Raw genomic sequence first — 16,655 nt, 5'->3', positions numbered from 1 at the left:
TAATGCACTTTTAAATAAAGAATCAGGTGCCTATGTTTGTATGTATGTATGTTAGAACCCCACCAAACAATATTTATATTTTAACATTAAGTGCTATTGAAGTTTTTTCAATTGGTGTTAAATACTTTTCTTGGTATAATCCCAATCTCAGCGGCTGTTATGAATTTTAATTTATTTGCAAATGCATAAATGACCCGAATTTCACTTGAAAATAAATAAGTATACATCGAACATTGTTGTTGATTTTCCAACATTTATATATACATATTTCAGCGTGACCAGCTGAATTAAAGCAGATTCCCGTTAGTGCCTACAAAAATCACTAATTTTTCGAAGGCATTAATTTTTTATTTAGGGATCTACATACGTTTATATCTTTTTTAAGGGAAAACTTAAACTAGATTTGCCTTTAGCCTGAAATATTTGGAATTATTTAAAAAAAAAAATATTTCAAGAGATTCCGAGTAATAACTGCAAACAAATTGGAATAACCCCCCACTCTTCTAAAAGATAAGTTAAATAAAATAATTAAAAAAAATTTTAAGTTCAAATGTTTTATTGAAAACAATACTTACATGAAGTAATAATAATACTAAAAGCTAGAAAATATTTACTTATGTCCGAGGTACTAGTCATCACACGCCTCATCAATCTAGGGCGTTGATCATACAATTAAATAAAAGCGTTGGACGCGTCAAATTTCTATTGAGAGTCATAAGTAAGACCAACTGAACCTTAATCATGTTATGCTACGCCTCACATTTTGTCACAATTGTCTGATCAACGCCCTATATTGATGAGGAGTGTGATGACTAGTACCTGGGACCTACCTAAATATTTTCTAGCTTTTAGTATTATTATTACTTCACGTAAGTATTGTTTTCAATAAAACCGTTTAACTTAAAATTATAAAATTTTTTTTGTAATTATTTTATTTTCAAGTTTTTAGTATTTATTTAATTGCCTATTGTTTCTCAATCTATTTAGTTTATTTAGTGACTCATTATTACAAGGACTCTTTCCTGACAATTTGTTACAATCTGAATCCTCAAAGACTTTACTCGACTCTGCGCCACGTATGCTTGTCCCTCCTCCAACTGCAAAATATTTTGATGTCACTTCTAGCGGACTGTATGTAATATTTGTTCCAAATATCGACCAAATCGAACCACAAATACGATTTTCATGAATATCTCGATCCTTGCGCCACCTAGCGATGATTTTTTTCATAGGTCGCTTTCAATTTCTGCATGTAATATGTGTTCCAAATATGAGCCAAATCGGCCCACAAATAAGATTTTTTTGAATATCTCGATCCTTGCACCACCTAGTGGCGATTTTTTTCATATGCCGCTTTCAATTTTTGTATGTAATATGTGTTCCAAATATGAGCCAAATCGGACCACAAATACGATTTTTTTTAATATATCGATCCTTGCGCCACCTAGCGGCGATTTTTTCATTTGTCGCTTTCTATTCATGTATATATTATGTGTTACAAATATGAGCCAAATCAGACAACAAATACGATTTCTTTAAGTATTTCGATCCATGCGCCACCTATCGGATTTTTTTTATCTTATTATTGCATTGTCATCGGGTTCTGAACTATATCCAAGTTCCAAGCTTATCGGGAAGTTACTTAAATTTTAATTACAAAATTCGTTCACAACGACCTGTCAAGTCAACCGTATAAAAAAGGATATACATCTAGAAAACTCAGAATAGCCCTGAAGATATTTGGAATTATTTAAAAAAAACTCCGAAAAAATTTAACTTAAAAAAACGTATAAATGAAATATTCGAAAATTTTCTTAAACATTTCAAATGACTTCGAAAAAAGTTTTAAAATTCGACAAAACTCCAAATTATATGAAATAATAGCTCCGAAATATATGTTTCAGCGATGCTAGCTGTCCAATAGCGTCTTAAAAAAATTAAAAATTTTCCAAAAGTATTAATTTTTTAATTGGGGCTCTACGTTTGAATCTTTTTTAAAGGGAAAATTTAAACCAGTATTAGACTAATATTTGGAATTCGAAAATATTTGAAATTAAAAAAAAAAAAAAAAATACAAAATAATTGAAATTTAAAACGACATATAAACTTTAAAAAATATTCTAAAAGATTCCGAGTAATAACTCCAAAAAATTGGAACAACTCCTAAAATATTAGGCAAAGTTTTAAATATATTCTAAATTCTCTTAAAAATGAGTTTAAAAAAGGAAAGTACAGCAAAGTGACTTTTAGAAAACTCAGAAAAGCTTCGAAAATATTTGGAATTATTCAAAACAAAACTGTGAAAAAACTGAAATAAAACAAGTAAGAACGGGACTGTCTTCGGCTGTGCCGAAAACTTCATACCTTTCTTGAATGGGGTTGAACAATAATCTTATCCCATTCGTAATATCAAAATAATCGGCTGTATAAGATATGAAATATATACAACAAAACTTTCTTATCTGAACAATCGCTAGAAAATTTCGAAATGACTCCGAAAAAATTCTTAAGATACTTGAGATAACACTGAATAATAACTCCAAAAAAAATCGAAAATATTCAGAATACTTCTCCACAATAATCATAGTATAACGGCAGTATTTTTTTACGCGCATATGCGTTTGCGCTTAAATTTTGTGCGGGGGGTGATAGGTGAATAGTTCTGTGCGCTTATCTCTATTTACAAAATTTAAGGCATAAGCTCGTAAAAAAACATTGCCAATTCTAAAAATTAACTTCTAGAAAACTCGGAATAATTTCGATAATATTATACGATCTAAGCCTGTCCTATAGCCTGTTGGCGAAAGCTCCATCAAAGTATTTTCTCTTTATTTTCCCTGCAAGCCCTTAAAAAGCTACGGCGGAAGTATTTCCTGACTGGTACGCGAAATTGGTTGTTATATAGAGTCAGATTTTCAAATTCAAAGCGCAAATCTTGAAGTCTATTCGAATGGATAGCCAGTGAAAGGATATAAAGAAACAAGACTCCCATTCAATTTCAGGCAGCTTACAGAGTTGTCTGAATATCTTCAGAAGAAAGAAGATACTTCCTCCGTGTTGGTGTAAGAAAATAAGCTACTTAAGGTAAAATCTCAGAAAAATTTTGCAACGAAAGCTACTCTATGAGTGCATTTCTCCTTTGAGGAAAGAACATTTCGAGTGGATTGACACCAATGAAGGTAGTATAGGTAAGCGATAATTTACGGCGCGATTTTAGGCCGAGCTTCTGTTCCAATTTGCGTCGTGCTCCTTTTTAATTTTTCCTACAAATTGGCGGGACGGGACCTACTTGCTTTATGCCGACTCCGAACGGCATCTGCAAGGCAGATGAGTTTTCACTGAGAGCTTTTCATGGCAGAAGTACGCTCGGAGTGATTTCCAAACACTGCCGAGGGGCGCCCCTGTTTAGAAAAAATTTGTTGCTTTGTCCGGGGGGTGAACCCAGGATCTTCGGCGCGGTAGGCAGAGCACGCTACCATCACACCACATTAGAGACAGTTTTTATGAGTTCTCTCTATCAAGGGTATACTAAGAAATGGGGACTCAAGGCGAAGGTGGTGCTTTGACTGTATGAGGCGATGATAGCTCTGTAGTGTGGTGGGAAGCTCATCAGAAGATCTACGATCGCAACAGGTACTTAGCAAGAATATTGCAGTACGTCAATCTACTTGCGGGGACAAGAAGTTCCGCAATAGCTTATTATCTTCGCAAATTAAAGTTTGAGGGCAGAATTAGTACCATCGTTTCATATAGGAATTAGAAGAGAGGCAAGATCGGAGTTGATAACGGAATACAAACTACACCGAGGTCACCAAGATTAACTCAAGTATGAGTATGGAATCTAGTTGGAATTTCTAGAGATTTCTAAGTCATTGAAACTTGATGTATATTAGAACGATTCCGTTATCCCTTGTCAAATTTGGTTTGTAGACAGGTTTCAGCGTTGTGCCATCTTCAGTGTCATTTTCGCTCCAATATACAAAATGAATCAATAAAACTCCATTCTCTGGGTTTGGGGTCATGGAGGAGAGAAATGAGCGGGGTAAGTAGCTAAAATGTAGGAGCTCAGTCGAACAAATTATTTTTGAACAAATTAAAATAATTAAAATGAGTGTTAATCAGGAATCGTAATACATATAAGTTTTATTATAAAAATCACTTCAATAATTATATTTTGAGTTTTTAATTTCACTCGAAAAATAACAGTTAATTTTTCAGATTTTCATTACGCTCACAAAAAAAAAATTATTTTTCAAGTTTTTGTTTTGCTCACACATGCCATCTTACCTTCTTTCTACGTCGATTCGAAACCGTAGAGTGTATTGAACCCTTTTCACTTTCGTCACGTTTCCCGAAGGCATGCAACAGATCGCCAACATTACGTATATAAGTTGGCTCTTTGCACTCTCTATCGACGCTGCTAACACCGCCCACAGACTCATGGGCCATTTTACGACCCAAACTATTACTACGCGAACGACAATGCTTTTGCATCGAATAAACTTCATTTGCTAAATTTATTTCTGCCACCGCCTTACGAATATTACGTCTACTCAATGAAGCATTTTTACTCTCATCACTGCATTTGGCAGCTGCCGCACTAGCTGCAGCGCTGGTAGAGGCATTACTACTACTCAAATATTCACCAGATATATGCACCTTAGGTGTCGACACCAGCTGTAGACCAGCAGCGCCAGTTTCCTCTGGAAATTCATGTAGCTCATATGGATAACGTGGATCCATCGGTTGACCGGCCTGTCGTGGATACATATAGCCATCACGTAAAAACATTTTTGTTGTTGTATAAATACGATCATCAATTTGATAGAGGCCATTTGCACCGGGACCTTCACCACCGCCAATGATGCCGTTACGTATGAAAGCTGTGGGGGTATAACCTGCGCGTATGTAACGCGCTTGTGTATTGATTGTATTAACACCAACACCGCCACGACGTATGGCGGCAGATTGTGGTGGTAACACAGTTCGGCGCTGTTTTGCTTTGAAACTTTGACGCCGCGAATTATTCTTTAGAAGTCTCATTGTATAAAGCTTTGGTTGCTTGGATGGGCGTGTGTGTGTTGGTGATTATCTTTACTGCCTAAATGTAGGCAATATTTTCGAAGTGATCTTCAGCAGGGCTCTTGTTTGGAGTGTGTGCTTTTTAAGCACTAACAACACATAATCAAAGTCTCGTTTATAAATAAAATATTCACTTTTGTATGTATGTATGTATGATTGGCACATACATATGTTAATTTTAAAATATTTATCATGTTAACCGCATTTCTTTTGGCACTTTCACTCGCGAATTGTCGTAAACGAATGACAGCCGCAGCGCTGTATTGTTATTGAATGGTTTTTTGTTTTTTTTTTTTTTGAACGCAACGAACACAGAAATAACAAAAGTAATAAGCCAATTAGTGGGCGTTTGTATGTATTTTGATTGTTTTTAACTACTACCATGAACTGGCTTGGGGTTGCGCCCCAGTACTCGCATGATTTGTTTGAATTTTCATCGTATATTGGTTTTTATATTTTCTTTAACACAGATGTTTGTTTGCATGTGTGTGCACTTTGCAATTTTTAAAGGGTGTTTCATTTAGTACAAGCCATGTAGTTAACTTAGAGCAGATTTTTCGAGTACTTGTTTTCATTTTTCTACAAAATTTCTAAAACACTTTAAACTAATGTAGATGAGTAACGCACAGTGGGACATTTTGCAGAAAATTAGTCAAAAATCAAAACCATGTACTTATTTTTTAAAAAGTAAGTTGCGTCTACTTCGACATAAAGCTCGCTAAAGCAACCCGAGGAGAACTAAAAAGGACAAATTCGTAAGACACGCAACATCATCATTTAAATGAACGGCTTCAAGTCCACCGTACGTCAAAATCATGAATCATAAGCAAAGATAATGTTTTCTCATTTTTTGAAGTTAGCGTTCATCCATGACTGGTTGACCAAATAAATATTTTTAAGAAAGTTTCAATAAGCAAACAAATGATTTCCGCGTTTTTCGAAATTAGCCTCCAAAATACATGTAAGTATTGTCTTTCGAAGTTCAGAATGGGACATCCAATCCTTTCAACAAGTTGCTCCATAAGCAAACTAGTAATTTCCGCGTTTTTCGAAGTTAGCCTCGAGAACATAGAAACTAGCTTTCGAGGTTCGAAATAGCGCATTCATCCAGACGTGGATATTACACCACACACAATTTTTTGTTCAAATTGATCCATAAAAAATTAGCGATTTTCCCGATCTTCGAAGTTAGCCTCCAAAACATAGATATGTATTTTCTAAATGCGAAATTGAGCATCCATCTATGGTATTGGCTCAAACCAATCTTTTGAAGAAAAGAACTATACAAATAGACATAGACTAGGTGACAACGACATGCATTATAGAAATAGGAGCATCGGAGAGACTTATCGAGATTCTTAGTTATGTAGTAAAGGCAGTAGCATACGAAGTCGAGAAAGGGCTTTTTCTGTCAGCGTTAAATGACATCCGCCTAGAAGAATATAAATCGGGCCCTCATAAAGCGCACAAGGCAGATCATATATTCTTCAGCAACATAACAAATATCATTCGATTTCATTTAATTGAATGGCGCAGAGCCCTCTAGTATTAAAATAAGGATAGAGAAACCCGATACTGCCTACTACCCGTGTAAGAGAATAGTTTGCAGAAACTGGGGCCTGAAACCAGCTCGTAAAGACTAAAGTTTTAATGAAATAAGGAGAAGAGATAGACCAATAAGTAAAATGAAACGATCAGGATGATGAGCTTCATTGATTTAGCCATGTCCGTCTGTTTGTTTTGCGTGCGTCCGTCTGTTTATTTGTTTGAACGCAAACTAGTCCCTCAATTTTTGAAATATCTTGATGAAATTTGGTTAGCTAGTATATTTGGGTGTCCAATTGATCCGGTTCAAATTTCTGTCACAGCGAAGAGGGCAACCTAGTAACCAATGCTCATAGAGTGCTCAGATTCTAGAGGGAAATCGTCTACGTCTTTTTAAAGGGAGGTAGCGTTGAAGCACCCACCGTAGAGATAATATTTCACCCGGTCTTCACAATAATTGCTACTGGAGCATTCCACGGTTAGTACGGCACAAATCGCACATATTTTTTTCGTGTTTAGCCCTTAACTAAAGAAAAGTTATAACATTTTCAGACAAGGTATTATTATTATTGTGTGATACATATCTTAATAAAAATAGAAAGCTGCTCTTGAAATATTTGAATATGTGTGTGAAAAATTGCAAAAAAAAAAGCATCCGTTTGTACGGGACACCAATCAACCAGGTGAAATTTCAGCGAAACTATTAATATTAAAACAAAAAAAAAAAAAAAAAAAACAAATACTACCGTTAGTAGTTCTTGTATCAAGATTTGTTAAAATAACAAAAAAAAAAAAATTAAATACGTCTATTCGAAAACAAACGGGACACGTGTGAAATTAAATTTGCGAATTTCGATTTTCCCTTATACGCCTACCACACCGAAAGTACTGGCTTTAAGTCACGGCCAAAGCAACATCAAAAGTTTGGAAACAAGTTTTCTCAATTCGAAAACTTTTTCTTAGCAAATACTACCGTTAGTAGTTCTTGTATCAAGATTTGTTAAAATAACAAAAAAAAAAAATTAAATACGTCTATTCGAAAACAAACGGGACACGTGTGAAATTAAATTTGCGAATTTCGATTTTCCCTTATACGCCTACCACACCGAAAGTACTGGCTTTAAGTCACGGCCAAAGCAACATCAAATGTTTGGAAACAAGTTTTCTCAATTCGAAAACTTTTTCTTAGCGGGCTTGGCACTCGGCAGTGGTTTCGAGTGTATTCCTGCAATAGAAAGATTCACAGTGAAAATTCATCTGCCTTAGCAAATCTCGTTCGGAGGCGGTGAAAAGCATGTGAGCCAGTCCCTACAATTTTGGAAAAATTAATAGAAGCACATAAATTCTCTTCGGGGGTATATCGCGCCTCATATTTTATATAGAAAAATGTATACTGTGGTTATTTAAGGCAATGTTTATTCATGGAAATTAACTCCAGTTTACTTATATCCACATACATATTCCAGGTACAGGCTTAGTCGATTTACAGAAATTGACATTCTGAAGTTTTTCAGCTTATCTCCCCCAGTTCCTCCCGTGGATCCACCACTATCCTCCATGCAACCGATATTTCGAAAAAGAGGGTTTTAGTCATTTACTCCTCATTTTAGCAGCTAGAATATTTAAATTTCACAGGGTGATAACATATAAAGCTTACATTTTTGTCTAAAAAACTTTCAAGTTCGGTCATATATACAACTGATTGTTCAGATTTTATGAATTTTTAAAATTTCCACACATCATTGTTCAGCTCCATTCATGAAAGGTATGAGGTTTCGACACAGTCAAAGATAGTCCTTACTTGTTTTGAAGTAACCACTAACCTTAATCGGGTAAAAAAGGCACTTGAAAGTTGCACTTTGGCAGGCTTTTATTTAATGGGCTATAAAAATGCATTTTCGGTTCTTTGATTAAATTTGTGAAACAAATTTGGAATATTTTTCGAAACTTTTTTAAAACTTTTTGGTTTTTGAAATGGTTTTGAAAAATTTTCGGGATTTTGAAAACATGAAAAAGCTTTTTTGAAAATTTGAAATTTTTTCGAAAAATTTTCGGGACTTAATATATATCTAAAAAGTTTGGAACGTACATTTAAACCAGTAGTCGGCAAAAATTTAAATGTCAGGGTATTAGTGAGAGCTAGAGCATGAGCATCCCAGTAGGAAATTAAAGTTAAAATGGCAACGAGCAAAACAGTTTTATCAAATTTTTTGCAAATTTTGATTTTTGATTCAGAAATATATTGAAACATTCCCAAGTCCCTTAATTCATCAAGTTATAGTCGCTTGGAAGGGCAACCGATATTGTTTTATGTAAATGCACATGAAGCTTTGATTGTCAAAGAAGTTTGACACGGTAAATAGCGCAAAACTAGTGGCGATCACTCGCTTAAAACATTATATCTCCTAAACTAATCCGGGTGTGGCAATCAGAGAAGTACAGAATGTTTTCATAATATATGGCTGACGTAAAAAAAAATAAAGAGTCATTCTTCGTTAAGTTTTTGACTATTTTGCCAAGTTACTTTAAACATTCTATAGTATATTTTGCAGAGTAGAAGTTCAAGTTTTTTAGGCTCAGGAGAAATGGAGTTCTAATTGAAACTGTTGTTAAAATATATATTGATTACTAGGGCAGGTCGATTTAAAAATCGCTCATTGCTCTGTGAAAATCGTATTCTAGGGATCAAAATAAGAAACTTTGCCGAAGTAACCATACCTCTAAAACGAATTCTGATGTCCCCCCCCCCCCCCCCCAGGTAGGGGTACATTTTGAAAAATCCCACTTTGACCCATTTAGAGTGCTCCAATCGAGTCCAAATGTATGACCGACCCCCACTAACTTTGGAGGCCCGACCCACCGATGCCAGTGGCACACCTCCTGGAACCCCCTGGGGGTAAAGTGCATGTAAAGTGCAAAACCGACGATTTTTTTAAATGTTTGTATGGTGAAACCCCAGGGGGGGTTCCAGGGGGTGTCGGGTCGGGTGGCATCGGTGGGTCGGGCCTCCAAAGTTAGTGGGGGTCGGTCATACATTTGGACTCGATTGGAGCACTCTAAATGGGTCAAAGTGGGATTTTTCAAAATTTACCCCTACCTTGGGGGGGGGGGGGGGGATATCAGAATTCGATTTAGAGGTATGGTTACTTCGGCAAAGTTTCTTATTTTGATCCCTAGAATATGATTTTCACAGAGCAATGGGCGATTTTTTTGCCTCCCCACAAATCGACCCGCCCTATTGATTACCTATAACAAATCTAACATTTTTAAACCATGACTACGGAAAGGCCGTCCCAGAAATTGCGTTTCCGCATCATAACATTTCTCACAGGGAATCTTAACATTTGTTCTACAGCCGTGCACAGTGTTTATTCGTTGCTGTCTCGCTAACGACTGAACGCTGGAGAGGAATATATGTGAAGCAATTATCGCTCAATTGAACTATGGCGTGCCGACCACTGATTTAAACCCTTATTTCAAGAACTAACCAAAAATAAACAAAAAACTGGCCCAAACTAATATAAAAGTATTTTTTTTTGGTATTAGCCTTTTTCTAAATTTGTAAATTATTCTTGAGTATTGAGTAGTCAATTATCATTGTTAAAATATTAAATTTTTCTACACACTTATTCAACTTACTTGCCCCACCCTGCGTTTTCCAAATTTTAATAAAATAAAAATACTTTTTAAGATATCAGATTAAGATAGGTCTCTGAACAAAACATTTATAAAAGTTAAAAAAATCTCCCCTCGCTATTCAAACACCCTTTAAATTTGTGTTGATTGTGTTGTCTATGAGCCATCACTGATATGACACACTTAGAAATACGCCCTACGTTAACACTTTTAATCTGTCAAACGATGAGCTAATCAATTTTTTTGTTGTCTTTTTTTTGTTGATTTCCATTACCTTGTCGATTTAAGTTTTCAATTACATCTTAATACCAATTTATTGACCTGAATACCAAAAACAAATTATGTAGCCGAGTTTTACAAATCATACTAAAACTGTACCGAATAAATTCAGAAAAAGTTTAAGTGTCAAAAGAGCGAGAGGCACACAAGTGAGTGTTATATTTTGAATATTTTTTATAACGTCATACTTTTGTTTCGGTGCTCCGCTATTAACAGTGTTAGTCAATGTGCTTTGTACGAGAGACGGTAAGAAAGATTAGAACCCGAAACCGAAATTGGAACAGAAACCGTAGCTATCGAAGTGTTAATATTTTGTTATCGACAACAAGTGATATAACGTGTTATCGGTTTGTAAAGTGAGTGTTATCGATTTGTAGCCATACCAGCGATATCAGCGACTAATAGGGTTGTTGTTAAACAGATACTGATAAAAGTGCATTAAGTTCATAACATATCGATAGCTCGTCGATAACAAACCGATAAGAAACCAATAATAGGGATTCAAGGGGTTGTGTAGCGCAATATATAGCTTATCCAACCCAATTGTCAACCTCACCTTCGAGCGGCGAATCCCGTTTCACTAACAGACGAGGTTCTGGCGACCCCAAGCTCCTCATGGAACTTGGGGGTGGGGAGGGAGGTATGGCCTGAAGGTTCAATGTGGCCATATAAATCGTTCCCGAGATGGTCGGGCCAGCACCTTAATGGTGCTGTGTTACCGGAGCGTATCGGATCTGTATCCGACAAAGGACCATCACATCGATAACACTCCCCAAAGCCTTCGGGGAGTAACCTAATCGCTACAACAACAACAACAACAACAACAAACCAATAATAAACAGAGAACTCGATAAAACACCAAAAACCGATAGCTAGACTAAAATGTTGTTATCGATAACGAGCAGTCGAAGTTCGTCTGAAAAAGTACCAAAATTATACGGAAATGATGATGAAATATTCCTGACATAGTACCGTAATGGTGCCAAAGCCGTTCTAAAATAATAAAGATTCCAAAATAATCGATAATACAATCCAAAAATAACACCGAAGTAGATCATTACAAAAAGGTTCCAAATTGGATACACAATAATAATATCAAAGTCAGTCCAAAATTATTACAAACGAGTACGAAATGATTCCAGAAAGATCCTCGTCGAATTCCGAAAGAAGACTATAAACTCCTGAATTTCTTAATAATCTCTTCACTTTCCAGAAATAGTCCCGCAAGTCTTAATCTTAGACGTGCACTTCAATTTATATACATCAAACTTCACTAGAACCAACAATTTGCGCCTTTAAAATTTTCAATCAATAGATAAAGGTTTCAACATAACAAAATTATCAGCGTCGGGAAAGATTTCGACTGAACCATATCCGTTTATCTCTCCGTCCGTTAGCACGTTAGCCCAAAGAAAAATTTTGAGATCTTTACCTAATGCCATTATCCCTCTTACATTGGTTTTGTTTGGATCTAGAATAGATTGCTATACAAAAAGAACAAAACATTACCATAAAATCGCCTACTCTTTCGATATTGAAAACTTAGAAAAAGGTTATCGCTTTATTAAGTAACATTGATAAACTGATAAGACTTCGCTAATCTAGATCTTAGAAAAATGCCGCTCGAGGGCGCACGGGTCGAGTTATTTTGAAAATTTTTATAACAGCTAGGAACTTTAAATTTAAAACGTTCTTCATAGCCTAGCAATTGTTCTATGCATATAAAAAACTGCTTCTGAGCGAGATGTTCACATCGAAAAATCGTACGAAAAGAGGACAATGTTTCGATCGATTTTTCAGTAATCTTGAAACTTCATACTTACATCATAGCACCAAGACAATACACAAAAGTAGTAAAAATTTCCATTAGGTGGCGCAGCGATCGACACAAATTGAAAAATCATACGCGATTCGGCATTTTGGTATCGACTTTTAAGTAACTTTCCGGTGAGTTAGAGGCCATGGACTTGAAGCATAGTTAAGAGTCAGGTAAGGACGCAATATAAGGTAAAAGTATTTTTATAGTTGAAAATCTACAGTTGTATAAATGATGTTTGAACTTGGATATTCTTGGATCTTTCTTAATATATGCTCGTAGTATTTTAGCAAAGTTTCTTAAGCATTAGATTTTGTCAAAAACTTTTAATAAATGTCCCACTGTGCGGAGCTTTTTGATTTAACTCAACATGGAATGGGAGTTTAAACGTTAAAAAAACATTGATACACAAAATTATACGCCCCCTCATTTATTTCTAACGCTTAATCATAACTATACTTGAAATAATTGAAACAATCTATCATAAAAAGATACAAATAATATAACAAGCGACTCTTTAAAATACTTGGGTAATATTTCATGAGAATTTTCTTCGTCAAACAAAATTTTCATTTTACAACTCGAAATGAAATCGAATGAAAATGTGAATTGATTTTAGTGGAAAGTATTAGAAAAAAGAATGCTTCTGAACTATTTTACTGATTGACATGTTCCGAAAATGATAATCGAAAAATTGTTTTAAGCACAAAGTTGTATTAAAACTATTTTTTTTTTCTACATATATTTTCTATTTTTATTTAGCTTTTTATTTTTATTATTGTTGTTTATTTTTTTTATTTTATTTTATTTTTTATACAAAAAAAAATTCACTATGCTGAAAGTTCACTGCACTAATATATAGATTTACCAAAGTCAACACATTTCCTCTATTTGTTATCAATTTGTCTAAAACATATTTTAAACGTTTATCTCTTCCAAAATTCTAAATCACATTTCCGTTTACCGACTAGGCGCACACTTCTTTCAATTGCGACCCGTGAATTAAAACTAAACACAAATTTCATTAAATTTGTATTAAGGGAAATTACAAACACCATACCGAAACAATATGTATGTATGAGTATGTAGATATAAATAATTGTCACTGCACTTTCCAACAGTATTGATAAGTCTTCCAAAATTACTTAGCGACTGTCATATCAAAGCTGTGGGCGCTCGTGTCGCACTGTGGTCGATTTGGCCTCGCAAGTTTCAAAAAGTTTTAACTTCAAAGTTAAATAAGGGAAGAATTTTTTACTTCAACTAACTTCCAAACCTGGCATACTTAAAAAAAATTTGAAAATTTTTCAAATATTTTTGTTCTTTTTTTTCAATTTAAAATTAAAATTGACACTGATAGATCGAATACCAAATAATTGTTTTTTAATGTGTATGATAAAAAAAAACTTTGAGAGAAATTCAGTTTTTTTATAATTTTGTTTTTAAGAAAAGTAAGTTTCTAAGAGATAAATAAAAAAAATGTTTTAAGCATAACAATTTTTATTTAAAAGAATAATATATAATTTTATTCAAAAACAAATATAATAAAAGAAAAATGGAAAAAAATGTGTTAAGCATAACAATTTTTGTTAAAAAAAAACAACATAAAAATTATTTTTAAAAGTTCTATAATATTCTTAAAAAAAATATATAGTAAAAGAAAAATGAGATAAAACTATTCTTAGCTTTTTAAAACAATATTTTGTAACTTTAGTTGTTTTCCGAATTTTTAAAAGAACCGCGTCTAAAAATATAAAAATTAAGAAATATGGAAAATTATGAAGAAAAAAGTTAAATTTTTTCAGACACTAATAGCTGATTCTGGCATATTTAAAAATTAAAAAATAAAAATTTTTCAAATATATTTTTTTTTGTTTCAATTTAAAATTAAAATTTACACTAATAGACCGAATACCAAATAATTGTTTTTTAATGTGTTAAATAAAAAAAAATCTAAGATAAATTCAGTTTTTTATAATTTTGTTTTTAAGGAAAGTAAATTTTTTAAGAGAAAATTGAAAACAAAAATTTTAAGCATAACAATTTTTATTAAAAACAAAATCAACATACAAATAATTTATAAAAATTTTATAATTTCATTCAAAAACCAAAAATAATAAAAGAAAAATGGATACAAAACTATTTAAATTTTTTAAACATCTTTTTGTAATTTATAACTCATACTGGCATATTTAAAAAAAAATTTACATTTTCAAATATTTTTTGATAGACCGAATACCAAATAAATGTTTTTTAATGTGTTTGATAAAAAAAACTTCAAGACAAATTCAGTTTTTTTATTATTTTTTTTTTTTGTAAAGTAAATTTTTTAAAATAAAAATTAAAAAAAAATGTTTAAGCATAACAATTTTATTAAAAAAAAAATGATGTAAAAATAATTTTCAAAAATTCTATAATTCTATTCAAAAACAAATATAATAAAAGAAAAATAGATACAAAACTATTTTCATTTTTAGTTGTTTTCCGTATTTTAAAAAGAACCGCGTCTAAAAATATAAAAATTAAGAAATATGGAAAATTATGAAGAAAAAAGTTACATTTTTTTTGACACTAATAGCTCATACGGCGGCCACGGTGGTGTGATGGTAGCCTGCTCTGCCTACCACACCGTATGCCCTGGGTTCACACCCCTGGCAAAGCAACATACAAAATTTTAGAAAAAATGTTTTTCAATTAGATGAAAATTTTTCTAAGCAGGGTCTCCCCTCGGCAGTGTTAAGCAGGCGCTCCGAGTGTATTTCTGCCATGAAAAGCTCTCAGTGAAAACTCATTTGCCTTGCAGATGCCGTTCGGAGTCGGCATAAAACATGTAGGTCCCGTCCGACCAATTTGTAGGGAAAATCAAGAGGAGCACGACGCAAATTGGAAGAGAAGCTCGGCCTAAAATCTCTGCGGAGGTTATGGCGCCTTACATTTATTTATTTTTTAATAGCTCATTTTGCGAATAATTGTTTTTTAACGTGCCTATATGAAATTGAAAAACAAAATTTTAAGTAAAAATCATTTTTTTTTAACAACGCTTAAATTTTTTTTTGAAGAGTGTATAATTGAATAAAAACAATTAAAACAAAATTTGCAACATAAATATCGAACCATAATTAAAAAATACGTAAATATTAAAATATTTAAAATAAATTTTCTTAAATTTTTCGAAATTTTTTAGGTTTTCAACCATTTCAATTCCTAGATTTAAATTGAATTAAAAAAAATCCAAATGAAGATATCAAATTTGCTATGTGAGTTATATGTTTTCCTCCATTATAGTGCCCAAATCGACTACTGTATGACGGGGCGTTTACCACAATTTTACGTTGATGGGGAATCCCTGCGGAACATTCCCTAAAATGCAATAAATTTTGTATTTCTGAAAGATAAAATTTTATAGATTCCTATTCAAACTTGAGCAGACCAAAAATTCCTGAACAACCCCTGGAATTACATATAGGGATTCATAAGCGTCAAGCTGGAGGAACAAAAACGAAAAGAGTTCGCAATTTCTGACAAAAATCTGTCTACAAGAGCCTCTCAAAACACAAGAATGGCAAATCTAGAGAACTGTTCGGGTACACAGACGGTATAGAGACGTTGGAGGCGAACAATTCTCAACGCGACTGGTAAGTATTAACCACTCTATTCCCGTAGGTTGAATCACGAGTACTGGTATCAAAATTTGTGCTTACCTAAGTCAATAAAGAACCATATTCGTCGTAGTAGTAATAACTTTATCTCTATTGTTTCTCCTTCTGGGTATATTTTAATCTAATTGGTGAGCATGCGCAAAAAGCAATGAAGACATGTAAGTGCCCTATGGTGTGGTAAAAGTTAAGCCGCCAAAGTGTTTGATGTTGTTACAACTAGCAATGTGGAGTCAAAAACCGATAATAATTTATTTTGAATAAAAATGTTTTGAACATTAAACAGACGACTTCATTCAAGGGTGTGGGACCAGAGGGAAAATGGTGTTATATAAGTTTTATTAAGAGATGATCTGAAGACGTAGCTTAAATGACTGTGCAATCTTGAAGAGTGAGTGTTAAGACTGTTTCGTATTCTGAGCGAAGTTGCTGAAAACGCTGCTCCTCCTCTATAAATGGTAATTGTGCAACAGTTATCGCATTTCAGGGTTTGAAATGAATGTTTATCTGTGACTTTTTCACAGCGACTAAAATATCGCATTTAATGGCAGCCACAGATTTAATGAAATCGCCGTGACTGAATGATATCACAGGAAAAATTAGCTGCAATAATATGAACCAAAGGACCTGTGATTTGGACT

At 33.6% G+C, this 16,655-nt stretch overlaps 1 protein-coding gene across 7 annotated transcripts in view; it reads right to left on the bottom strand.

Annotated features, from left to right (window-relative positions):
* pyd (polychaetoid) overlaps nt 1-16,655 on the bottom strand; it is a 174,418-nt gene that overhangs the window by 104,428 nt on the left and 53,335 nt on the right. The window contains exons 1-2 of one of the 7 annotated variants that reach the window (XM_067786958.1): nt 13,227-13,613; nt 4,288-5,661 (exon numbers count right to left, since the gene is read on the bottom strand). The exons of the other annotated variants lie outside the window; for them this stretch is intronic. Coding sequence (XP_067643059.1) covers nt 4,288-5,043 — 756 coding nt within the window. The 5' untranslated portion in view covers nt 5,044-5,661; nt 13,227-13,613. Of the gene's footprint in view, nt 1-4,287; nt 5,662-13,226; nt 13,614-16,655 lie in introns of those variants that run through there. 7 annotated transcript variants of the gene reach the window in all.

This window comes from Eurosta solidaginis, chromosome 1 (genome assembly GCF_040869045.1).
Source record: "Eurosta solidaginis isolate ZX-2024a chromosome 1, ASM4086904v1, whole genome shotgun sequence".
Lineage (NCBI taxonomy): Eukaryota > Metazoa > Arthropoda > Insecta > Diptera > Tephritidae > Eurosta > Eurosta solidaginis.
Note: the sequence above shows the minus strand (reverse complement) of the source record. Positions and strands in the feature narration are given on the sequence as shown.